The sequence below is a fragment of the Mesocricetus auratus genome, unplaced genomic scaffold (genome assembly GCF_017639785.1).
Source record: "Mesocricetus auratus isolate SY011 unplaced genomic scaffold, BCM_Maur_2.0 Super-Scaffold_100003, whole genome shotgun sequence".
In the NCBI taxonomy this organism is placed as follows: Eukaryota; Metazoa; Chordata; class Mammalia; order Rodentia; family Cricetidae; genus Mesocricetus; species Mesocricetus auratus.
In genome coordinates this window covers 8,409,955-8,436,098 of record NW_024429188.1, presented here as the reverse complement: position 1 = coordinate 8,436,098, position 26,144 = coordinate 8,409,955, and the positions used below count along the sequence as shown (strand labels likewise).

The 26,144-nt window shown below is 43.1% G+C and overlaps 1 protein-coding gene across 3 annotated transcripts; it reads left to right on the top strand.

The window, feature by feature from the left end:
• Positions 1–360: 360 nt before the first annotated feature.
• On the top strand, positions 361–25,912 carry Gpr173 (G protein-coupled receptor 173). 3 transcript variants are annotated; one of them, XM_040744023.1, is made up of 4 exons: positions 361–1,058; positions 1,702–1,791; positions 1,944–2,091; positions 21,878–25,912. In XM_040744023.1, the coding sequence occupies exon 4, from the start codon at positions 21,975–21,977 to the stop codon at positions 23,094–23,096; it is 1,122 nt and encodes a 373-aa protein (XP_040599957.1). In that variant the 5' UTR covers positions 361–1,058; positions 1,702–1,791; positions 1,944–2,091; positions 21,878–21,974; the 3' UTR covers positions 23,097–25,912. The 3 variants fall into 3 exon arrangements, with proteins under 3 accessions (XP_040599957.1, XP_040599958.1, XP_005085960.1); XM_040744024.1 differs by lacking the exon at positions 1,944–2,091; XM_005085903.4 differs by lacking the exons at positions 1,702–1,791; positions 1,944–2,091.
• The last annotated feature ends 232 nt before the right edge of the window (positions 25,913–26,144 follow it).

The window sequence follows — 26,144 nt, the reverse complement described above, 5'->3', positions numbered from 1 at the left end:
CTGGGAGTCTCCCCGGCTGCTCAGCCTCCCTTCTTCCCTCCCTTGCTCTCCCTGCTTCCCTCCCTCCTCCACCCGCCCCTCGGGCAGGGACTGTGCAAATCGAGGAGAGGGGAGGACCAACAGGCTACACAGGGTCCAGCTAAGGGGCCACGACTGCTCACTGAGACCCTATCCAAGCTAGGTGTTCCCCGCACCGTGGAACCTGGATCTGTGTGAAGCGGGGTGATTCCCTGAACAGGAAGGTCCTTCCGGCAGGTTCACCATACCTTCGTCTCGCATCAGGACCCCCCCTTGGATGCTCTGAGCCACCCTTCTCAACCCGGATCTAAAACCTGGGACACGGCTATCAGGCCAGCCTCTCTCTCCCTCCACCCCTCCCCCTCTTTCTGGCGTCCATCCCCTCCCCAACACCACCTCTGCTGCTGCCTCTGGCTGTGGACCTGCACCTCTTCTCCATCCTCGCCAGACCGGGAGAGTGGGGTTAGCCTGCATGAGAGTGTGCCCCTAACCTGGGGCCCTCCCAGGCCATGGCTCTTGTGCTCCCAGTGAGGAGTCCAGGACCCTGAGCATCTGCTAGAAGCTTGGCAGGGTCCCCGCTGGGACCGTGTCTTCTGAGGACAAAAGGCTGCGGCCAGCAGGCAGACTGGGTGGGGGGTGGGGGGGAACCGGCAGCCAGGCAGGCAGACCAGTAGCGGAGCCAGCGCTGGCCCCCTCCCAGACTGGCGGTGGCATGAAGATGGGGGTGGGAGTGTGTAGCGGGAGAAGCACCTACCAGGACCCCCACCTGCCCGTTACTTGGGCACCCCAAAGCTGTGTGCTGCCCACCTGGTGTTCCCCAACATCTCCAGCTCTACCAAGTGCACCCCTCTGGCACCTGCTTCCTCTGCTGCCAGCAATTTAGACCAACCAGGCTGTATCCACGGCAACAGGAGCAGGAGTGTCACTGGCTGCCAGATCACTGAGGGTCCCACAATGTGGCCCGGACTGTGGTTTATCCTGGTTGAGACAGAGTGAGTCCCCTTCCTGAATTCCAAGACAGTCCTGCTAAGAGAACCCAGGTAAGTAGTCAGCATCCTTCCATGAAGGAGCCAGGGGAGGAGGGGAGCTGGGACTTCTCTTCTGTCTCCCCACCTTTCAGTCTCTATAACTGTCATGTTTCTTGTCCATTTTCTCTGCTTCACCACTGACTATAGCAACACTCAAGCCCCAGGACTGCTTATCTTTCCCCATCTTCCATAATCCCGAATGTCCCGTAAGAAAGGGAGCCACCACCTGTTTCCCCACCCCCAACCCCTCCCAGGATCTGTTTCTATCCTTATGGTCACATTTAGACACGAGACCACCCCTTGTGTGCGAGCTGTGGAAGGGGTACCTGAGGACCCAGGGAGCCTTATTCTCACAATGCCTGCAGCTTCCTTTTCTCCAGGTTCCTGGGCTTGCAGAATTTGTGTGAGCTCTGTGTGTGTGTGTGTGTGTGTGTGTGTGTGTGTGTGTGTCTGTCTGTCTGTCTGTCTGTCTCTCTCTCTCTCTCTCTCTCTCTCTGTGTGTGTGTGTGTGTGTGTGTGTGTGTGTGTGTGTGTGTGTGTGTGTGTATAAGAGAGACAGACACAGAGAACCTGGGCAGCAAGCAGGTGGGAAGATATGATGGAAGCTGCTCCCAGGGCAGACCACCCCTCATTCCTTCTTTTATTCTTTTCCCAGTCTCTACCCACAGGTAACATACTTTTGCTCACTCACCCTGGAAGATGTGTCCCAGCTAGTGGGAGGAAGCTGCTATAGGAATAGAGGAAGGTAAGGTGGGGGTAGGGAGCACATTCAGGCCCTGGGCTCTGAGAGAGCTTGAACATGTCCCCCATGATGATATACAGGGGGCAAGAACAACATAGTGGTCCCCACACTGTGGGCCCTGGCTTCTATCACATGGCTCTCTGTTTCTATTTCAGATACCCATATTGTGTTTGGGACCTCCAGATCAATGACACAGTAGCCAGAGGTCCCTGTATCTGGAGGTGCGGGAAAAGCTGGTATATGGAGAACATGGATTCTACTAGGGACACGGCTCCTAACTACTAGCTCACAACTTTAGTGGAGGCATGTCACTTGTTGAACCTTGGTTTTCCCGTTTGCCAAAGAGACTGGTAACCTGTTCTTTGGGGATGCGTGCAGGGATTAAATAAATTGATGCATGCAAAAGTTCAATGTGTGCACAGGGTGGCGCTGAGCAATGCCAGCAAAGCTCAGGGTCAATATTGTTGCTGGTTGCTCGTGATTAGTATTGCTATTGATTAGGGGAGGATTAGCACCTTTTCTCCAGGGTCTCAGCAGAGAGCTAGAGAAGGCAGCAGGTGGAAAGATGGAGGGTGGCAAGTGTAGGGAAGTAGAACAGCTATATGCTGTTACTTCTCATTTGTAAGAAATGACGGGTAGCTGTGGACAGTCATTCCTATCCTACGCGGGGTTCTTTCCCTGCTCTTGTCCCTATTTGAACACACACACACACACACACACACACACACACACACACACACACACACACACACACACACCAGACTGTGAGCCAGCAGAGGTCTGGCTTACAGCCTGCAGCATTCCTGGCCCCGGTATGTGTCCCTCTGTTGAGGGGAAATTAGCAAGAGTTTGGCTTATGGTCAGTGGTTGGCAGGGACTGGAGACAAGGCTGAAGCTTTTGAGATTATAGGGCTTTGAGTAGAGCTGGGGTGTGGTCCATGCAGTAACGAGACCTGGAGCAGAGTCTGCCCATCTAGACCCTGGGCAGGGGAGAGAGGGGTTTCCTAGCTGGTTTCTAGATATGGAGATGTGGTAGAATACCAAGGGGATAGGGATCAGCAGAGGAGCCAAAAGAGGGGAGAGACTGAAGACAGATTTCCTAGGAAGGACAGGGAGGGCTAGGACCTTTAGACATGAGTAGACTTTCCTGAAGAACCATTTGATGTGGAGGGGAGAGGACCTAACCTGTTGTCCAGAGGCATCTGGACCTGAAACTAAACATATACATGAAAAAAATGACTGCATGTATAATGTGTGTGCATGTATCATCACTGCACTCTGTGTGTGTGTGTGTGTGTGTGTGTGTGTGTGTGTGTGTGTGTGTGTGTGTGTGTACAGGCTATGTGATGACATATGGGATTGTGTGGGTGTCTGGATAGGTTTGTGTCTGAACTGGAGGGCATGGTTTTGCATATCTGGCGAGCAAATGGTCATGTTTGATTCTGACCCAAGTATTGATGTGTTACTCTGAGCCTATATTAGGCCTGTTGAATGTTTGTTTATGTGTGTGTGGTATCAATTTATCTTTGAACACACATGTCTGGTCATATGTATATGAGTGTCTGAGTCTATATGTCCAAGCAAATGAATGCCTAGTTGGATCTTTTTGTGTATGTTCCTGTTTTCCCACATGTGCCTTGCAGTGTGGGTTCATCTAAATAATGTGTGTGAGCAAAAAGACATATACCTGTGTCCCGTGCATATAGGAGAGGATGTGTGTGTACATGCTTATATGTGTTGTGCATGTCCCTGTCATATATTTGTGTGAATATGCCTGTGTGTGAAAGTCTCTATAGATTCTTTAGCATTTTTCATTATGACTATGTCTGTATGTGCATGTGAGTGCTCACTGTCTCTCAACAAACCTATGTGTTCATATCTATTTAAAGAAATGTAAGTATAAATAGTCACACTGGGATAAGGGAAGAGTAGATGAATGAAAAATATTTTATGTGTGCACATTGAACTACATTTTTAATATGACTGTGGGGTTTACAATACTCACAAGGCTATGTGCATAGGTGAATGATTACATTTTTATGATGTCTAATTTGGTGCAAGTGCATATTTGATTACGGTATGCATGAGTAACCACATTTCATAATACTTGGATGCATGTGTCTCACTATGTGTTTTATTTGAATTTTTGAGTGTGACTGTGTATTTGAATATGTCTTGAGTGACTGTGCATATATATGCTAGTATCTGTTAATACCTGATTGTGCATATATTCAAGTGAACATATCTGTACATGGGCATGTGTGGTCAAACACAAATAAGTGTATATCTAAAAGGCCTGTGTGTATGCCTGTCTTAGTACACAAATGTGTAAAGTACCAGTTTGCACAGTTCTTATTTGCACTTGTATGTTTGTATTTATCTTTTGTCTAAAGCATATATTACAGAATAATGTATATAAATCTATGCGCATGCCACTCTCAGTTGACAAGATCATTTGTGTGTATGTGTGTCTATGCATCTATTTAAGATATCTTTGCTTGTGTGTATGTGATAAGTTGATCAAATCTTATGCATGTGCAAGAATACATGAGTGTCCTATATGTGCATGTGTTGAAATGTGCCTTTGTGTCCTATTCCAATGTAATATAAGTTACTGTTCTTTCATTTATGTGGCTTCTCAGAATGGGTGTATGAATGTAATGGTATATATATGCCTGACTGTGATCATGTGCTTTTGTGAGTATCTGTGTTTCTATAGTTAATTGTATACATATAAGAATGAATTAATGTATGTACAAGTCTATAAGCATGTGAATATGCTGTGTATGTACATGGCCAGTTGTACATACAAGTCTATGTATTAGAATATTCACATAGGTTTACATCATCTCATTTATAAGCATTTGCATATCTGGGTATGGATATGTGTGAGCACACCTATATAGATATGTCTCTCTGTCTGTCTGTCTGTCTGTCTGTATGTATGTATGTATGTATGTATGTGTGCATGCTAATATACTTCTGTGGTTATGTTTGAATGTATATGTATACCTGTTCAGGAGCTCCCTCTTCTGTGCCCCTGTTTCTTTATCATCTCTTTAGATATGATACATATATTTTTACATATCTCTACAGATATGTAAAAGTACACCTGTGTACACCTTGTGTTTGTGAGTGAATGCATGTCATTCATGAGTAAGTCATATGAATATAGCCTATTTAAAAGAGTAAGTGGATATACTTGTGACTAAGTCCAAGCATATGTGCCTGTGTGGATAAATAAGAGTATTTGTGTACCTGCCTGTCTGATAGAAGATTTGCCTTTGGTCTTGTGCAGACTGATCTCTACACAAACCTTCTATCCAAATACGCCCATGCTTTCATCTCATTCACACCATATGGATGCACTCATATTCTGCACAGTATTCTCCACATGCTCACTAATGACCATCAGGGGCAGTGATGAAACTTTGAAACATAAAAATCTCCCTTCCCATCTCACCACTGCCATAGGACAGGATGGCATCATAATAGTGCCCAGGGTTAGTAAGAGCTTTGGTTGGATAGGGTGTGTGTGTGTGTGTGTGTGTGTGTGTGTGTGTGTGTGTGTGTGTGTAAAGAGACACACAGAGAGACAGATAATGTGAGAAAGTATGAATGATGTGCACCTGGACATTTCACAGAGAGCACCCCAATTATGCCACCAGGCAGAAATCTAGATGTTAACAAATATGCATAAGGGACAGTTTATCTTAGGGAAGTAGTAGGTATGGGGGACTTGAGTATGTAGAGTATGTATATGTAAGAAATTACATGGGAGATAATTGTGTATGATAGGAAGGCAAGGATTCTTTGAAACACAAAGATACACACACACATCCCACCCAAATATTTTCAGCTGTCACACAAACAATCTGTGTATACCTCTACACAAACCTACTATCCAAATACACCCATGCTTTCATCTCCTCCACACCATATGGATGTACCCAACCCACACTCTGCACAGTACTTCCCACACAGATGTGCCTTAAACGCTTTCTTCATACACTCATCCAGTTTACATCAGTGGACTCAGTGAACCTGAGAATATGAGTATTGGGATGATACATGTTTATGAGATGTGGATGTATCCTGATGATATATGAGAGTAAGTATATGAATGCATCCAGACTGTGTTCAAGACAATGTGTGGGTGCATTTGGAATAGAATAGATTTGAATGCGTGAATATACTTAGGTGGCAGTGTGTGTGTGTGAGAGAGAGAGAGAGACAGAGACAGAGACAGGCAGACAGGCAGGCAGGCAGGCAGGAGGACAGACAGACAGACACAGATAATGTGAGACAGTATGAATGTACATCTGAACAAAATTTGTGTTTGAATGTGAGTTCTCTACATTAGAACAGTATCTTGGTGATATATGAATGTGTGTGTGTGTGTGTGTGTGTGTGTGTCTTGCTGTGCACATATTTAGCTTGGGAAATTGTGAATATGTCTAGGTGGGGTGTATACAAGGGCAGTGTTTTGGGTGCATGTGTCACTTTGGGTGTATTTTGATAGTGTGCATTTCAAAAAGATTGTAAGTAAACTTAAGACAGGTATGAGGGCTCCAAGTGGGGTGGGGTTAAGTTTAAGTGTATCTAAACACTGTATGTAAGAATGTGGGGATGCTAAGTTAGAGATTGTATAGTGTGACTTTAATTGGATAGAGTGACTGTAAGTGTAAGCATATTTGAGGTGATTATACATGAGAATGGATGTATGTAAATGGAATGTGTATGAAAGTGTGAGTATATTGGTGTTGGGTATATGTGTGACAGTGGGTGTATCTGAGTGATGAGTGTGAGAAGGAATGAATGTGTATATGTCTAGGGTTGGGGCTGGTGACAATGTGGGTATATCTGACTAGGATATATGCAATTCTCTGAATAGATGGGGGGAGAGACTCTAAGGGGTATGTGTGAGAAAGAAAATATATATTTGTGAGAAATAAATCCAGCATGTGTGAAGGTACATCTGGATAGTGTGTGTTCGCATGTATTTCAGTTAGGAAGATAACTAACATGGATTTGTGTGACTTTTTTTATAGGTGCTGTATCTAGATGTTTTGTGTATTCTATAGTGTGGTTATTTATGAGTAAAGTTTGTGATTGTGACCACACATGGATATATTTTCTTGGGCATATGTATCACTGCTGAAATGTCTGTAATGTGAACTTGTCCACAACTTGGTATGAATGACCATTTGTGCCTAAGCATGTTAGTCAATGGAAACTAACTTGTGTGTGAAAGTTCCATATAGTTTTATAAAATATATGTTTGAGGTGAATATCTTTCTTTGTTTTTTTATTTTTAATAATTTATTTAATTTTATTTTTATGTATATTGGTGTGAGGGTATCAGATCCCCTGGAACTGGAGTTATGTGGGCTGCCATGTGGGTGCTGGGAATTGAACCTGGGTCCTCTGGAAGAGCAGCCAGTGCTCTTAACGGCTGAGTCATCACTCCAGCACCTGAGGTGAATATATTTCTAAATGTGAATTCGGTTAGGAAATCACATAACCTCAACTAAGCCCCAGCCTCCTGTCTGTCAAATGGAAGAAATAAAACTACATGTCTTGTAATGTTGGAATAGGCTGAGTCAATACATTAAGAGTGCTTGGAACAGTGCATAGCATGGAATGAACCCTCTCATGAAGAATTACTTATTAATGTTACCACAGTATATTACCTGTCTGTATCACCTGTATATACTTGTTACAATTATCCCTATCCTGATGGCTAACAATGTGCATTCATCTACAAGTAAAAAGGATATTTCCATATACATATTTTACTCATTATACATGCCCACATGTATGTCCAAGGAAATGAGCCTGGCCTCTTTTTATGTAAGAGTCTGTTTGTTCTTGAAAAAACAAAAACAAAGTGTGTTTGTACATGAAAATTGGTTTACAGTTACCAAGTATCTCAGTGTTCATACAGAAACACAGATGTGTGAGGAAAATTGTGCTCAAGGGTAAGTGGAAGGGCATTAAGCTCTTTATATATATTTGCTAGTATATACTTTCTAGGTGTATGAGTGCACATATGTGTGATAGTGTAATATCTGCGAAAATGCACGTATATCTACATATGTGAACATGATTCTGTGTCACACATGCCGGTGTGTTTTTATCTGACTAGGGAACTAGGTTTGTAGTTACCAGTATGTACATGTATGCATGTGGGTCTCTGTTCTGTTTATAAAATTCAGAAGGTTGATGTGGTATGGGTTTGTGTCGATATGGCCATGTATCGGAATGCATTGTTCAGTAAAGGTTGAATGTGTACGTGTGGGCATCTGAAGGTTTGTGTTTGTATGCTTCTAAGCCTCAGTGGTTGTGTGGGTTTGGGAGGCATGAGTCTGCATTGTTTCATCTGCTTGATTGCCTCTCTGTGCAGCTGTGAGCCTGGGCACTATGCCTGTAAGTGTGTCAATGCTATATGTAAATGACTGTGTACCAGGGTGCATTTGTGAAAGTGGCTTTTTTGGGGTCCAGTGAGATGGCTCAGTGGGTAAAGGTGCCTGCCACCAAGGCAAACAACCTTGAGTTCAATACCTGGGGCCCACATGGTAGAAAGAGAGAACTAACTATGAAAGTTGTTCTCTGACTTCTGTGTGTGTGCATGGGGTACAGATGAACACACATAAATAAATGGAAAAACAAAATGTAATAGCTTCAATGTCTTAGTGTAAGAGCCAATGTGAGGCATAACTTGACCCCTGTCTAATGTCAATTTTTTTGCCTGCACATGCAGGACTGTGTCTGAAAGTGTAAGTCCATGTAGTTAGGTTTGTGTGTACGTGTATCTCCAAGTGCCCTTTGATCTACTTTGTTTTGGCTTTTTTGAGACAGAGTTTCTCTGTGTAACAGCTCTGACTGTCCTGGAACTTGCTGTATAGACCAGTCTGGCTTCGAACTCACAGAGACCCACCTTCCTCTTCCTCCCAAGTGCTGGGATTAAAAGCATGTGCCACCATCACCAGCTTCCAAGTGCCCTTTGATTGGTGGTGAATGTGTCTCTGCCTATGCTATCTGTGTGTTGTATATCCCTCAGTGATTTTCTGTTGAACGGGTACCAGATCACATCCCTATTTTCTTTGTGAGAGAGAGACTAATTGTATTTATCAGTTGATTTAAGTCTGAATACGAGCTCAGACTTGAATGTCCTGTGCGCATATACATATATTTATCTCTCTGTGTTAGTATTTACATGCAGTGTGACTAGATGTTAGTGTTTTAGGGCATTCACACAACTCAGCATCCACAGAAAGTAAAATCTGTATAACACACTAGAGTAAAGTATTTTGAGGAACAGCAGCTTGATGAAAAGAACTTCCCTACTTTTTCTTCTTTATTATGCGATTATAAGGAAAAACTGCAATGTTTTAGGGGATTTATTAAACGTTGAATTTGTCTGCAGCTTTCAAATAAAATCTTTTTGCAGATTATTTCATGACACAATGGAGTGCATAATATTTTTCCTCCCTCCCTTCCTTCCTTTCTTTCTTTCTCTCTTGTTCTGAAACAGTGTCTTGCTGGCCTAGAGCTCACTGTGTAGCCCAGGCTGGCTTCACACCTGTGGCTTCCTAGCAAAGCAGAGCATGATTTAATCCCAGCACTTGAGAGGCAGAGGCAGGTGGATCTCTGTACATTTGAGGTCTGCTTGATTTACATAGTGAATTTCAGGACAACCAGAGCCATGTAGTGAGATCCTGTCTCAAAAAACAAAACAATAAAAACTTGCGTCTTCCTCCCAAATATTGTGTTTACAGGCATGTACCACGCCAAGCTCTCAGTACAAAAAAAAAATGAGACAGGGTCTCACTATTTAGCCTTGGCCAGCCTGGAGCTAACTCTCAAACTCACAGAGAACCACTTGTCTCAGCCTCCTGAGTGCTGGGATCAAAGGCACCATACTCAGCTCAGAGTAATTTTTTTTTATTCACTGATGGGAGTCCATAGAAGTCATCGTCTTTTTGAGCCTTTGGTCATTACTACCATGGCTTGTTTTATTGTTATTTCATTCATTTTTTTGCTCATTTTTATCTGGATTTGGCAATGCTACATCATGTAATTGTATTTCTTGGTGAAAGCTACGGACAACAACAAAAAAGGATCAAGTAATACCATATAGCTTTGGCACATATAAACTTCTGTCATGGCTTATCACTTCTTAATATTGGAAGCCACTTATGTATAAGGTAACCAGGGAGGTGGCACAGCATATTTTGCCCTAATTTCCTTCATGATTCACTTGAATGTATGAAACACAGCTGTATGAATCTGTAGGTCAACAAAACCTACTTAAAATTTAAAAAGAAACTTGCCATGCAGGTATGAATACCTAGGTTCATATACCCGGAGCCTCCTTAAAGCCAGACACAGCAGTGTGCATATTTAATCCCAATGCACCTGCACGAGATGGGAAGTGAAGACAGGAGAATTCCATAGAGTTTTGGGGCCAGCTGCACAGACAGCAGCAAACAATAAAGTCTCAAACAAAGTGGAAAGCAAGGAAGCAAGGATTGACACACAAGATTGTCCTCTAACTGCCACGCATGTGCACACACACACACACATACACACACACCACCACACATGCACATAAAATTCTTGTAACAAGTGCTCGTGAATTTTGAATATAACAGATAATTTTCATCTTGAGTATCTTGAAATTATGACAAAACTTTTCTACTAAGTAGACATAAACTTGGCTCTATGTTTATTCTGTGTTCAGATCGCAACAGCAAGTAGATATCACTCCAGGAGTCCTACTTAACCTCCATTTCCCTCACTTGGAGTTTTGCTTTAAATCTATAAACCATGTCAGTGCTGTCTATTTTTATATACATTATTTTGAGTGTATGCAATGTAGTGCAATGCTGGGCATGTAGCTTAGCTGGCATGGTGCTCACCTATTATGCACAAAGTCCTGGGTTCAATCCCCAGCAGCCCATAAAACAGGTGTGGTAGTACACGCCTGTAATCCTAACACCGGGGAAATGGAGCTGGGAGGATCAAAAGTTCAAGGTTATCCTCAGTTACATAGAGAGTTCAAGACCAAGTTGGGCTACATAATACCCTGTTGCACAAAAGAAATAGGGTAGCTGTTGTTTTCTATGAAATTCTTTTCTCACATGTTCAAAGAGGGGTATGCTGAAGCCAGTCAGTATCAAATCTGCAAAACGAGAAACACACACAAAGAAATAATTGGATGCTTCTTTTATCTCATAATGCTTTCTAAAAATTAACGTTGTCAGGGGTGATGCACATATGCCACTAAGCACATACGGAAGTCACAGGACAACTTGCAGGAGTAAATTCTCTCCACTATGTGGGTCCTAGAAATCAAACTCAGGGCTTCACTCTTGAGAGCAAGTGCCTTTGCCTTCCGAGCCATCTTACCACTCCTCCCTCAATATTTTTTACAAAATCACTACCCACTTAGATTTCAAACAGAAAAACATTTGTATGATTTCAAGTCCTCACACAAAACTAAAAGATACACGGGAACAGTCTTGAACTTGGTTAAATTCAGTCAGTCAGTCAGTCAGTCAGTTAGTTAGTTAGACAGTTAATTAGTCAGTTCATCATACACTGTGGAATCAGACTTAAAAAGTTTTACAAGTGAATCTGGTATTATCAAAACAAACTTGTCATCACGACAGTAGCATCCAGTCTGGTCTACATATCAAACTCCAGGCCGGGGAGGGCTACATAATGGGACCTTGTCTCTATACAAAACAAAATAACAGTAGTATCGATCCATAGACCTATGCAGTTTCCATAATACTTCAAAATATTCATGGATAAATTTACATATATTAACCTTAGTTTGTTTTTGTACTAATCAAATTTCTCTTCAGGGTCCCTGATTACTATTATAGTCTAAACATGGACAGACACATCCATAAATCGATATATAGTGAAAACTCCTTTCAGTTCAACAGTTTTTTAGGTTAGTGCCATCTCTGACCTGTCACCAGTGTGTCTTCTAATAGCAATAATTGAAACTGTTCCTTTGCCTATTTTCTTTACCTCATCCATCCCAAACACATTATGGACAATTTCCCTGCCCCAATATGGGGCAGGAGAGATAGCTCAGCAGTTAAGAGCACCAGTTGCTCTTCCAGAGGTCATGAGTTCAATTCCCAGCAACCACATGGTAGCTCACAGCCATCTCCAGTGGAATATGATGCCCTCTTCTAGCATAAAGCTGTACATGCAGATAGAGCACTCATATACATAAAATAAATCTTTTTTAAAAGAATGCTAGCATGTAAGATTTTGCTTAGCTTTTCTTATTAACCCTGCAACATTGTCATTAGCTGACTGAGCTCAGTATAAGAATAATCTAATCATCTCATAAAAGATCTTGGTTTCTTTTCTTTATTTGTTGTTGTGTTGTGTTTGTTTTTTTGTTTTTTGAGATAGGGTTTCTCTATGTAACAGCTCTGGCTGTCCTGGAACTCGCTTTGCAAACCAGGCTGGCCTCAAACTCACAGAGATCCACCTGCCTCTGCCTTCTGAGTGCTGGGGATAAAGGGGTGTACTTCCATGCCCAACTCTGGTTTCTTAATTTGCACTTACAAGTACTTTTAAAAAATTATTTTAGGTTTATTTTATTTTTGTGTGTACAAGTGCTTTGTCTGCATATTTGTATGAGTACTGTGTACATACCTAGTGCCGCAAAGGTAATAGTGTCAGATCTTCTGCAACTGGAGTTACAGATGGTCGTGGAACACAATGTGGGTACTGAGTACCGAACTCAGGTCCTCTCCAAGAACAACAAATGTTCTTAATCTCTGAGCCATCTCTCCAGTCCTATGTTTTCTTTTTTTAACTCATAGAGTCTACTGGTGCTACCAGTATAAGCCATCTCTCTAACCTCAAGTGCTTTTTTAAAAAAATCTGAATCTGGGACTGGAGAAATGGCTCAGCAGTTAAGAGCACTTGCTCTCTTCCAGACGACCCAGGTTCAATTCCCAGCACCCACGAGGCAGCTAACACCTGTCTGTAACTCCAGTTCCAGGACTTCTGACACCCTCACACAGACATATATGCAGGCAAAACACCAATGATCATAAAATAAAAATAAATTTTAATTTTAAAAAATCTGAATCTGGCTGGGTGGTGGTGGCACACACCTGTAATCCCAGGAGATAGAGGCAGACAGATCTCTGAGTTGGAGGCCAGCGTGTTCTACAGAGTGAGTTCCAGGACAGCCAGGGCTAACTTTAAAAAATCTGAGTCTAAGGTTATGTAGGGCATATTCCTGTAATCCTAGTACTCAGGAAGCTGAGACAGGAGGATTATTAGGAGTTTAAGGTCACCTGGGGCTGTGAAGTGAATATGGCGATTACCAAGTCATTCATGGATCTCTAGATCTTGTTTTCAAAAAACAAACAAAAAATTCAAATCAACATTTCTCTCATCTCTTTCTCTCTCTCTCTCTCTCTCTCTCTCTCTCTCTCTCTCTCTCTCTCTCTCTCTCTCTCTCTCTCTCTCTCCTCTCTCTCCTCCCCTCTCTCCTCGTCCCTTCTTCCTTCCCCCTTCTCTTTCTCTGCCATCCCTCCCCTTTCCTATCTCCCTCACCAACCCCAGAGCCTCATACTTGTTAAGCCAGTACTCTGCCTACCATTAAGCCACATGCCCAGCCCTTCTATCTTTTTCTTGGAGGGGACAGCAGACCTTTGTAGCTTCTGAAACTGACATTTCACTGAGTTTTTTAGAAAGGAACACTGAGACAAAAATCATAAAAATCCTAGGCTGTTCTTTGATGAATCAATTCAGTTAAACTAGTATCTTACTTTGCTTTCTTACTGCTGTGATAAAGACCATGACCGAAAGCAACTTGGGGAAGAGAGGGTTTATTTCATTACACCTTACAGGCCATGATGACGGGAAATCAGAGCAGGAACTCAAGGCAAGATACCTGCAGGCAGAAACTGAAGCAGAGCTATGCGGGAGTGCTGCTTACTGGCTTGTTCCTCAGAGCTCACTCAATCTGCTTGCTTAACCAACCCAGGACCACCAGCCCAGGAAGGACACTGCCTTGCATCAATCGTTAATCAACATTAATCAAGAAAATATCCCCACAGGCTTGTCTACAGGCCAATCTACCAGTCATTTCCTCAGCTGAGGTTCCCTCTTCCCAAATGACCCTAGCTTTATCAATTAAAAAAAAAAAACCTAACCAGCACAGCTTCATTGATTCACCAACAAATATTTTTACCTAAAACTATGAGGTCATAAACATGAAATAGCACCAAGAATCAGATTTGACTAATTTTGTTGTTGTTGTTGTTGTTGTTGTTTTCAAAACAGGGTTTCCCTGTAGCTTTGTAGCCTGTCCTAGAACTTGCTCGGTAGACCAGGCTGGCCTCGAACTCACAGAGTTCTGGGATTAAAGACGTGCACCACCACCTGGCAAGATTTGCCTAATTGTTAATAACAGATGCCAATAGTGAGTAAATCAATAAGTAGACTAAGAAATAATAAAAATGTTATATTATGATGCTTACAGAGGACTCCTCATCTTTTCAAACAGATAGTGAAATTTCTATGGGTGACATAGTATAATAATTATGGTTTACAAAACTAAGGGCTAAGAGAAGTGGACAGGCAAAAGAAGACTGGGCTCTGAATCCATAATTGGTATATCTGGGTGTTGAGTCCACCAAGGTTCATTGCCATGTTCCCACTTGCATTTTTATGTTTGAGATAACTATAATAAAGAGTTCTTTTTAGCCGGGCGTTGGTGGCGCACGCCTTTAATCCCAGCACTCGGGAGGCAGAGGCAGGCGGATCTCTGTGAGTTCGAGGCCAGTCTGGTCTACAGAGCGAGTTCTAGGACAGCCTCCAAAACAATACAGAGAAACCCTGTCTCGAAAAACCAAAAAAGAAAAGAGTTCTTTTTATAAAGAAATAACAATCAAGGCAATTAAAAATCTGAAATACTCCATAATCTGATTTTTTAAATGCTAACATGATCCCACAAGGGATAACTTTCCCACCCAATATCTTGTGACAGGTTACAGACAAAATGTAGAGACACTAAAATATTGCATAAAATTGCCTTCATGCTGTGTGTAAGGTATATACAAAACACAAATGAGTTGCATGTTTAGATTTAGGTCTCATGCCCAAGATCATCTGTATCTATGCAAATATCCCAAAATCTGAAAAAGTCCAGTATCCGATACTCTTTTGGATAAGAGCTAGACAAGCTGTAGTCCATAGCAATAATCATACAGCACTCCTCCCCCATCCTCCTCTTCCCTTTGCTCCCTCTCCCCTCTCCCTGCTATGAGCATATGTATGCTAAACAAGTGCTCTACCACTGAGCCACACTCCAGCCCCCAACTTTTCTATTTTTGTCAGTGAGGAAAAGTAAGAACAAGAGTAAATGAAAAGAAAACAAACACCATGCATGTAGACATAGGCCAAACCAAAAACCTCACTGATGATAAATAGGTGGGAGGTAATAATCAAACTATCTGGGGTGTTTTGATAAGAAGCAATTGAAACACAGTGTTCTTGCCACAGCCTCCTGTGCCTGTTCTTACTTAGGTTTCCTGATGTGGCAAGTACCAGCCGGGCAGCTCTATTCATATTTCCACATCTACCTGCAGGAGTTAGTTGATTTGCGCACATGAGCAGATTTATCTTATACCTGTTGTTGAATATGTATATTAGTTAGTGAGTGTGAGAGCAAAAGTGGTATGTTTACACACATTTGTCCGTGTGCACGTGTCTTTTTATATTCCAGTGACTGCAGGTGCAAGTAAGTTTTTAATCTCTGTATTTGACTGCACTTGCATATAGATGAAATGTGCGTGAGAGAGTGTGAGGCTGTCTATTGTATTGAAAGTATGTTAGAACTATTATTACACTTATGTTTATCATTGACAGTTTATCTATTAATGGAGAGGGGCATGTATGTACCAGGATGTACGTATCTGTATTGTCAAGTGTACCTAATCTGTATTGTCAAGTGAGGAAGGGTAAGTTGGTTTCTTTTGGTGGAATACATACATATATGTGGGAGCAGTTTTTTACTTACCTGCAAATATATCTGTAGGTACCTCAGGGGCATTATATGTGTGTATACATACCTGGGGAGCACATTTCAAGTGTTTGTGAATTTGATGATGTGATCAATATTTAATCTGAACGTTAGTTTTGCAGCAGTGTTTATATATGCGATGATATAGATATGCTGTTGTGAGAGTTTGAATATGTGGGAGTATTTGAGCAATCGGATATATCAGCTCGGTGAGTATATAGAAATCCATGTGTAAAATGACAGGTTTGCTGTGTGTAGTTACTGATCAGTGTGTGTGTGTGTGTGTGTGTGTGTGTGTGTGTTTAAGATAACTCTAAGAGAAGGCAGGATTTTGATATGTCTATGTGAGACAGAGTGTCAGTGTGTCTGCATTGATAACCAATTCTCAGACATCACTTAATGTGCTTTTTATGTAACAAATTTGTTACATAAAATCTGTCCTTTACTATCTAGAAATGGAGTTTATAGATAATATAATATTTCTGCATGTTTCATTTAGAAAGAAGTCCATACTGTACCTACATAATATACATATTCTATTAACTATAATACAAATAAGAGATTATTTATAATAATTTTTATTTGGGTATATACCTGCTTAGGTGTGGCACACTTCAAGAGATTCAAGAAAATAATTGGAGACTTGTAAGCGCTTATAATAAGTAAAGGTAGTTTAGAAGAAAAATCAGCTTCACAAAGTAGAGGAAAGTGACAGAGGCTTCGTATTAAAATTTTACACACTAGTGAAGTGAACCAAAAAGTAAAATACAGTCTCCTCTTGATTCACATGACAGACACATTCCTGGATAACTCAGCATATGCTAAAACTAGGAGAAAGAAAATTTCCTTTATCTTAATAAAAGAAATTCTAGGCTCACCTAATTATAAGCTCAGAATCCTGGGAGTTGCAGGACAGAGACTACCCCGCATATCACTAAGTGATGTACACACACACTCTCTCTACACCCCCAAATAATAGGGTATCTTGCACTTTTAACATAAGGCAACCTACACCCCCTCCTCCCCCAGCCCCACCCAAGTTCCTGTAAATTTCCAAAATGTCCCCTAGGGGGCAGTAATGCCTTTGTAATGAACAAAGCCCTATGCTATGACTAGGTACAAGCCCTCCATCTGTGCAAGCACTGTGTGTGTGTGTGTGTGTGTGTGTGTGTGTGTGTGTGTGTGTGTGTGTGTTGCACACACACGAAAACTGCTGTCCATGAGGCTGTGTTTTCAGACACCTGTCAGTAGGTAGTCGCTGTGCACGCACACTTATCTTTTGCCTGGACTGGGCCTCAGCTGCTGCCAGAGTGTGCTTAGGAGCACCTGACCTCATTTATGCAGCCTCTTTAAGCTTTCCCAGCAACACCGGAGCTTTGTTTGCTTGCTGTATTTGAGGGGTTTTGTTGGTTGTTTGTTCTGAAGGGGTTGGTTTTAGCTTTACCATTTGTTTTCACTGAGACCCTAAGCTACACATATAATATCAGTCTTAGTTTGTCTCCCCATACATGTTTACGTGCTTTGTCTCTGTGTCTGCATGTTACTCTCTGCCCTTTTATCTCTCCCTAGTCTTCTAGATCAGGGTTCCTTATGTTTTTTCTACTTATAACCCTTTTCACCTAAGAGCTTTTTTATGCTCCCCCAGGTATATAGTTATAGGAAATAAGTATACAAATCAAATATTTACTATTAATTAACAAATTTATCTGAAGCAATTCTCAGGCATGTATATAATTTTACTATTCATAAAAACAAAAGTAAATTTGCATACTGAGATAGATGTGCTTTTTTAACACAAAGAATTAAATCTTTTCTTTTACTGCAACATATAAGGCATCCTCAATGTTTTTAAGAGTTGACTGGTGCTGGGCTTTGGTAGTGCATGCCTTTAGTTTCAGCACCCTGGGAGGCAGAAGCTGGTGGATCTCAATGAGTTTGAGGCCAGCCAGGTCTACAGAACAAGTTCCAGGACAGCCAGAGCTGTTACACAGAGAAACCCTGTCTCAAAAAAAAATCTTGACTGGTATTTTGATTTTATAACTGTCAATACTGAGAACCCCACTTCACATAAACATGCAATGCAAAATGGTAGAAGTATGGTTGGGGACATTTCAAAAATTGTTGGAAATTCTGTCCTATTCCCAAGTCAAAATTCATCTAATGGTTTTTATGACACTCAATTCAGCAACCCAAATGGCAAACTTCTTTCATTTTTAATATTCTATTTTTTAAGGTTTTTGAGACAGGATCTATGTAGCTCTAGCTGCCCTGGAACTTTCTACATAGACCAGGCTGTCCTTGAACTCACAGAGAGTCACCTGAAATGGCAAGTTTTTTTTAAATCAAACATTCTAATACAATACAATATAATGGCATGCTAATTTAATGTTTATATGATAGTAGGAAACTGTTAAAGTTTTATTTTCTGTACTTAAAACCATTATGTTTTATAAAAGAAAAATTGTATACACAACAAAAGCATTGCAGTTCATAGCATACAGTAGTGTCAAGTCTGAGCTGAGGTATTTCAGATAGCATTTGTTGTCATGGGGATTTTGGTGGCATGTTCAGTGCAAAGTGTGCGTGCTGTGTGCTCAGAACCACTGCTTCAGTAGCGTTGTATGTATGATGTAACATGAGCAACTGCTGCCAGAAATATGTGGGATTCATCATACCTTTGATTTTTGAATTCATTTTTGGTCATTACACATCCAGAAATTTTGTAAAATTTCTCAAAACCCTCACCTTCACTTATGCAATCCCATAGGGAGTTACAGGAGTTCCATATTTACAGGAGCTGTGTTCTAGATGTGTTTTCCCTCTGCTGTTATCCTTAACCACCTTTTGTCTCCTCTTTACCATTCACTGTTTCTCTGTTATCTGTATGTCTCTTTTAAGTCACTCTTCCTCTCCTCTTTCTCCATATCTATCTGTTCTCCTGACCTTTTTTCTGTTTTTCTGTCTTTCCTTCTCCTATGTCACCATCTGCCTGTAGCAAACATGTCTCTTTCTTTGTCATCTGCCTGTGTATCTGACTGCCTCTTACACTTAGTCTGTCTCTATGCCTAACCTTTACTCACCCTCAAGGCTAAGGTGTGTGTGTGTGTGTGTGTGTGTGTGTGTGTGTGTGTGTGTGTGTGTGTGTGTGTGTGTGTGTGTACCTTTGCACACACTCAGCAGAGAGAGTCTGCAGTCCTGGGAAGGGTAGAAGACATCAGACCTTGAGGGACTGAAAGAGACCCGACTGTCTGCATTTCTTTCCAACCCCTGCCCTAGCATGCTCTCATTTCAGCAGGTCATTGGCTATGAGACTTCTTAGTGATGTCAAAAAGAATTACTGCTTTTACTGTAACACCAGACTCTGTTGAGCTAGAAAACAACGTAAAGGGGACAACTTCACAAGGAAGGCGTTGGTAAAAAGGCATCCACTTCAACACTCATCTCCCTAGCGTACCCCCCACGCCAGCACCAGCCCCAACTGTAATGCTCAGCCTCTCCTGCTTCCGTTTCATGTGGCCCAGCCCAGCTCCCTTCCCTCCGGGAAATGTTGTCACTTTGTCCTGGCCCCACATTGCCAGCCTGCGCCCCAGGCTGTGCTTGCAGTGTAGATATTTCCATGGAGCCCTTGGCATCTTTTCACCAAGAACCTACTGTGTGCATGATAGTGATCTTTTGGAGGGGAGGGAACCTACCCTGCCCTTATGGGGCTTCTGTTAATAGTATGAGGCAGGTAATAATGTGGATTTGAAAAGTAAAAGATACAGTTAGAAGAGAGAGATTCGGGTGAAAAGGGAAAGGAGTATGGGGATGCTGTGATCTCTTACCTGCATTACTACTGAAGACTCACTAATCTCCCTACCCTACTCCCTCCTACCTTCATGGAACATACCTGTTCTCACACCAACAAGTAGGATTGTATTCAACCCTGAATGCGAATCACATCTTTCCTCTGTTCAAAACCCTCCAAGTAATTGTGAATCAGAGCCCTTACTATAGCCTCCATACGTCCTTGCTGATACTCTGAGTTCACCGCCCAAGGTTTGCCCTTTGTGCAATGTTCCAGCCAGCATGGCTTCTTGGCTCCAGTGTAGCTCCATGTCAGAGCCTTTGTTCTGACTGTTCTTCCTGCCTAGAGTCCTCTACACCTAAACAGCCTGTTTGCTTAGATAACTTCTCCTTTGTGAAGCTCTCCCAACCCAGATCCTCATCTGACATTTAAATCCTCCTCCCCTACTTCATGGTTATATTTCAGAATATTGTCATCACCTGCTATTAACTTCACCCATGTCTCTTCTTATTACCTAATTTGTCAACTACACAAAACTAGGACTATTTCTTTTTTTCTCTTTTGGCTTCTTTGTTTCTTTGTTCGTTCGTTCGTTCGTTCGTTCGTTTGTTTGTTTGTGATACAGGGTTTCTCTGGCTCTAGCTGTCCTGAAACTCATTCTGTAGACCAGGATGGTCTTGAACTCAGAGATTACCCTACCTCTGCCTCCCAAGTGCTAGAGTAGGAATCTTTCATCTGTCTGATTCACAACTGCATCCTCAGTGCCTGAAACAGTGAATGACCTAAAATAAAGGAATGTTTTTCTCAATGAAGCAACGCAACAAACATATTTGCATTTTCACATTCATATATATTCACACAAAACAAAAGCCACAGGCCTATCGTGATCCACAGCACTACAACATTTGGTCTTCTGTGACTTCACCTCTTACCTCTGTATCTCTGAAATGCACCATTAACACTAGTCTTCTCGCCGGGCGGTGGTAGCGCACGCCTTTAATCCCAGCACTCGGGAGGCAGAGGCAGGCGGATCTTTGTGAGTTCGAGGCCGGGCTGGACGGACGCCTCCAAAACAATACAGAGAAACCCTGCCTCGTAAAACCAAAAAAAAAAAAAAAAGAAAGAAAGAAAGAAAGAAATAACACTAGTCTTCTCACTGCTCATAGAGCATGTTACACACATTCCTGACACAAATAAAAATATTTTGCTGGGCACAGTGGCATAAAGCTGTAATCCTAGCACATGGAAGTCTGAGGCAGGATGATCCCAAGTTCAAGACCTGTGTGGGCTGGGTAAAATGTTCATAGCCATCCCAGTCAACTTCACAAGAATCTATTACAAAATTAAAAGGGGTTTTTTGTTGTTGTTGTTGTTTGGGGGGGTGTTGTTTGATTGGGTGGTTGGTTGGTTGGTTTTTCGAGACAGGGTTTCTCTGTAGATTGGGAACCTATCCTGGAACTCACAGAGATCCACTTGCTTCTGCCTCCCGAGTGCTGGAATTAAAGGTGTGTGCCACCACCACCCAGCACAAAATTAAAGGTTTAGATAGTAAAATTTTTAAAAGGTTTAGGGATATAGCTCATTGGTAGACCTCTTGCCTACCAGGCCTGAGGTCCTAAATTCAATCCCCAGTATAGCAAAAGGAAAAGACAGATGAAGAAATAAAGTAAGATGGTGGGGGGGGATGGGAGAGAGTGAAAGATAGAAAGAAATCCAATGAGCAGCTGTCAATAGTTTAACAAACCAGAACATGAAATACAACAGAAATGAATAAGTATATCACAATTAGGATTAGTACTGTGTAAAACTTTTAGTTTGAGGCACATGTGTACTGGATTATGGGTAACAGTAAAAAAATAAATAAAACGCTTTGCTTGAATACAACTTTAGGGTTTGTAGAAGGGAGGAAGAGTTGGGCCAACATCTCAACCCTGCAGACCCACCAGTGGAGAAAGAAAGAGGTATCTGAGCACATTGGGAGGTCTAGGAGCAGGGATGTCTGGGGAGTCAGCGGGAAGGTTCATAGCCACACTAACCTGCCCTCTCTGTTTCTTTCTCATGTTTCTCCTTTCCCCTATCATGTTCCATTTCTGTGTTGTTTTCTATCCATTTATATCCTTGTCTCCATTTTTCAATCTCGTTATTTACCACTCTGTCTCTGCATTCTTCTCTGTCTCCTATCTTCATCTCTGTTTCTCTCCCCCTCTATTTGTCCCCATTTGCAGGTGTAGCTCAGCAAGACAACTGATGGAGTCCCCCAGGGCCCATCAAATACTGGACTGGCCGACCCCCTAGGGTTGGAGGTAGCCCTTGCCCCTCAGTATGGCCAACACCACCGGAGAGCCTGAGGAGGTGAGCGGCGCACTGTCCCTGCCATCAGCATCGGCTTATGTGAAGCTGGTGCTGCTGGGACTGATCATGTGTGTAAGCCTGGCAGGCAATGCCATCTTATCCCTGCTGGTGCTCAAGGAGCGTGCCCTGCACAAGGCTCCTTACTACTTTCTGCTGGACCTGTGCCTAGCTGATGGCATACGCTCTGCCATCTGCTTCCCCTTTGTACTGGCTTCTGTGCGCCATGGCTCCTCATGGACCTTCAGTGCACTCAGCTGTAAGATTGTGGCCTTTATGGCTGTGCTCTTTTGCTTCCATGCGGCCTTCATGCTGTTCTGCATCAGCGTCACCCGCTACATGGCCATCGCCCACCACCGCTTCTATGCCAAGCGCATGACACTCTGGACATGCGCAGCTGTCATCTGCATGGCCTGGACCTTGTCTGTGGCCATGGCTTTCCCACCTGTCTTTGATGTGGGCACCTACAAGTTTATCCGAGAGGAAGACCAGTGCATCTTTGAGCATCGCTACTTCAAAGCAAATGACACACTGGGCTTTATGCTTATGTTGGCTGTGCTCATGGCAGCCACGCATGCTGTCTATGGCAAGCTGCTACTCTTCGAGTATCGTCACCGCAAGATGAAGCCAGTGCAGATGGTGCCAGCCATCAGCCAAAACTGGACATTCCATGGCCCTGGGGCTACCGGCCAGGCTGCTGCCAACTGGATCGCTGGCTTTGGCCGTGGGCCCATGCCACCAACTCTGTTGGGTATCCGGCAGAATGGGCATGCAGCTAGCCGGCGGTTACTGGGCATGGACGAGGTCAAGGGTGAAAAGCAGTTGGGCCGAATGTTCTACGCGATTACACTGCTCTTCTTGCTCCTCTGGTCACCATACATCGTGGCCTGCTACTGGCGAGTGTTTGTGAAAGCCTGCGCTGTGCCCCACCGCTACCTGGCCACTGCTGTTTGGATGAGCTTCGCCCAGGCTGCTGTCAACCCAATCGTCTGCTTCCTGCTTAACAAGGACCTCAAGAAGTGCCTGAGGACTCATGCCCCTTGCTGGGGCACAGGAGCTGCCCCAGCTCCCAGGGAACCCTACTGTGTCATGTGAAGCAAGCCAGTAGGTGATAGGCAGGGAGAAAGTCATGATGACCGTACTGGGATCAAGAGCAGGGGAAGAGTAGGACCCACACAGAAGCCTTCTTTTTTGAACTTCAGCCCAGGCTCTCAAACCATCCATAACTGAGGCATTTTGTCAACACCTCCCTAGGGGTGGGACTGGGTGAGGAACTGGGAAAGAGGCGTTTCTAGTTTTGTGGGGCTTGTCCTGCAGCCACCTCCACTTCTACAATCTCATTTCCCCGTGCCCTCCCTGCCTCTCTATCCCTCTCCCCTCTCCTATCTTTCTGAAGGGACGATTCAGTAAAAGAAAACAAACTGAAAACGCAGGGTTTTTAACAATAACAGTTGAGGACACAGGCTTTCTTGCTTACATGCCCCCTTTGACATTGTCAAGAAACGGGAAATTTCTCCTGTAAAATAGATTTCCAGCGACTTCTTGCCCCCTTGGCTCCCATTCTAAGTCCCTTAGCAAGACCTGGATGTTCAGGAAATACTGACTTAAGGCTTCACACAAAAGGGACCAAATGGGGTGCTGCCCTCCTGGGGAGCAAGGATGTTTAAATTGCTGTGTTGTGTGCGATGTTGTTTTTTGGCTAACCTTGATCCCAAGCCTGGTCTCCTATCCCTCCCTACTGTGTCCAGATTTTGCAGGTGTTTCTTGAGGCTCTGTTTGAGAAGCCAAGAGCATACAGAGCAGGGCCTCCATGATGTGCCCAGGTTAGATGAAAAGCCGAATAGTAGATGAGCTCCTCAACCAAAATACACCAAACTTAGCTATACTCTCTCAAGCTTTCTCTTGGATCCCCTATCCTTTCTTCCTAGGACTGTACATCCACTTGTCCCTCCCAGGGATGACGTGGATATATGCTGACAGGGGAAGTCATCCATGGAAGTATAGGGAGATGGCTGAACTCTCCAGAGTGGCTGGGCTCCAGAGCCTGGGGTCAGAGCTAAATTCAGTCCCACAATTCACAGTTGTTTCTTGGGTTCAAACTATTCTGAAAATGAAAATTTGGGGGGCTTGGTAACCAATAGTGACACAAACTTCAAGGCACCGTAAATTTGAGTCTATTTCTGCCTGACCTCTTTTTGTCCCCCACCCCCACAGGCCCCCCAAACATCCTTCCCTGCAGTTCCTCCTCCCCCCACTCTTACCTATACCCAAAGTGGAGCAGACTACATCCAAATTCCACAGTTGGAAGGTCCCAAGCCTCTTTTCCATGGACAGAGACCACTCCGGGCTTACTTCAAGGCCACTTCTGTAGAATGGTGAGCCAAGTCGGAACTCTTTGCCTAAGTTTGGGGCAGTGATCTCTCCATCCCCTTTCTTTCCTTATAAACTCCTGTCCTAAACTCCACTTCTACCCCAGCCCTTAAACTGAGGAAGCCTTGATCTAAAAGCAATGAAGGGGGTGCTCTAGACAGATATTGGTGAGCCTAGTTTTGGAGTGGCCCTGGAAAAGCAGGTCAGAGTAGCTGAGAGGCTGGGAATGTGTGGGGGTGGGTGGGGCTGTTCTCTCAGTGATGATGATAGGAATGCCTTTCTGAGGGCAGGGGTGAAAAGACCAAGGTGGGAGGGCAAATAGGGTAGACTCAGGAGGGTTTCCTCCATTTCCTTTTTCTAACTGCCTGGATTCATCATTGGATTTTGTAAATGGAAAAACTAAAATGAACAATGTTATATTGGATGTTCTCTCTCTCTCTCTCTCTCTCTCTCTCTCTCTCTGTCTGTCTCTGTCTCTGTCTCTGTCTCTGTCTCTGTCTCTCTCTCTCTCTCTCTCTCTCTCTCTCTCTCTCTCGTTCCTGTGTGTGTCTGTGTGTCCTATCTGTATATGATCACATGTGAGGAGGTATGATTGAGTGAGACAGTGTGTGTCTGTGTGACTGTGTGTGGACAGGAAACCCTGAGGAAAACTTGCCTGGTACACATATGTAAACATACCTATATATGAGGAAATGGAGTATATGCACGTGCACACACACACAGACACACACACACACACACATGACGAGGAGACACACAAAGGAGGAGAGGAGACAAAACTTAGTATGTGCCTGCAGCAGGAAATAGAGTGCTTAGGAGATGGAACCTGAAATTTTTTATGTATGTATGTGTCAAGAGGGTCAATTCCCATCTCATAAGATTGTCTTCCCTTGGCCCAGCTTCTGAGCACCAGGTGAGGAGAGGATAGTTTAGAACCCAATCTCTTCCAAATGTCTCAAGATACAGTCCCCACCCCAAAATTCAAATAAAGTCTTTCTGAAATTGGACCACCATGGAAATAGGAACTGGGAATGGAGGGGGGGTCAAACATGGAAGTAATAGGGTTAAGAAATGGCCCCCTGCAATGTAATAGCTTTCAGAGGAACTGGTCAGTCTGAACTGGGAGTTCTTAAGTTTCCACTGTATACAGCTGGAACTTTGTTCAGCTTTGACTAAATTCAGATAGGATGACATGGAGAAAAAGCCCAAGTCTGGGGGTCTACCCAGCTGCCTACTCCCTAGGCGCTCAATTAATTTACTATTTATTTACTTATTCCTTCAGGTGCACAGAATTGAGCTGACCATATTCCTCAGTTCTTAGCACACTATATCATCATTGATCCATGCAAGGTCCTTTTATTATTTTGTTTTGTCCCCTTCATCACCAATCCCATCCTTCCCCACCCCACATAGGCACCACTCTTCTGTATTTAATGTGTGTCTTTCCAAACCACCGTTCATGTGTTTATTTATTTATGTGTATCTGTGGAAAATATATGGTACTGGTGTTTTAATTTACATAAACAGTATTGTACTATAAACCTTGTTCTGTTTCTTTTTACACTCAACATTCTGTTTTTAAGAGAGCCAGCCATGTTGCTATACATAGATCAAATTCATTCTAGCAGTCCATCTAAAACATATATCACATTTTATCCATTCTCCTGGTAATGGATTCCTAGGTTCCTTCCCTCTGCTACCACAGCAAGGCTGCAATGGGCAATTTCTCCTCTCCTTAAGGATGCCTAATTTAAAGGAAACAAGCTCAGAGAG

Excerpts from the sequence above, each read along its gene's own strand:
- Gpr173 (XM_005085903.4), top strand. The coding sequence starts at position 21,975 with ATGGCCAACACCACCGGAGAGCCTGAGGAGGTGAGCGGCGCACTGTCC.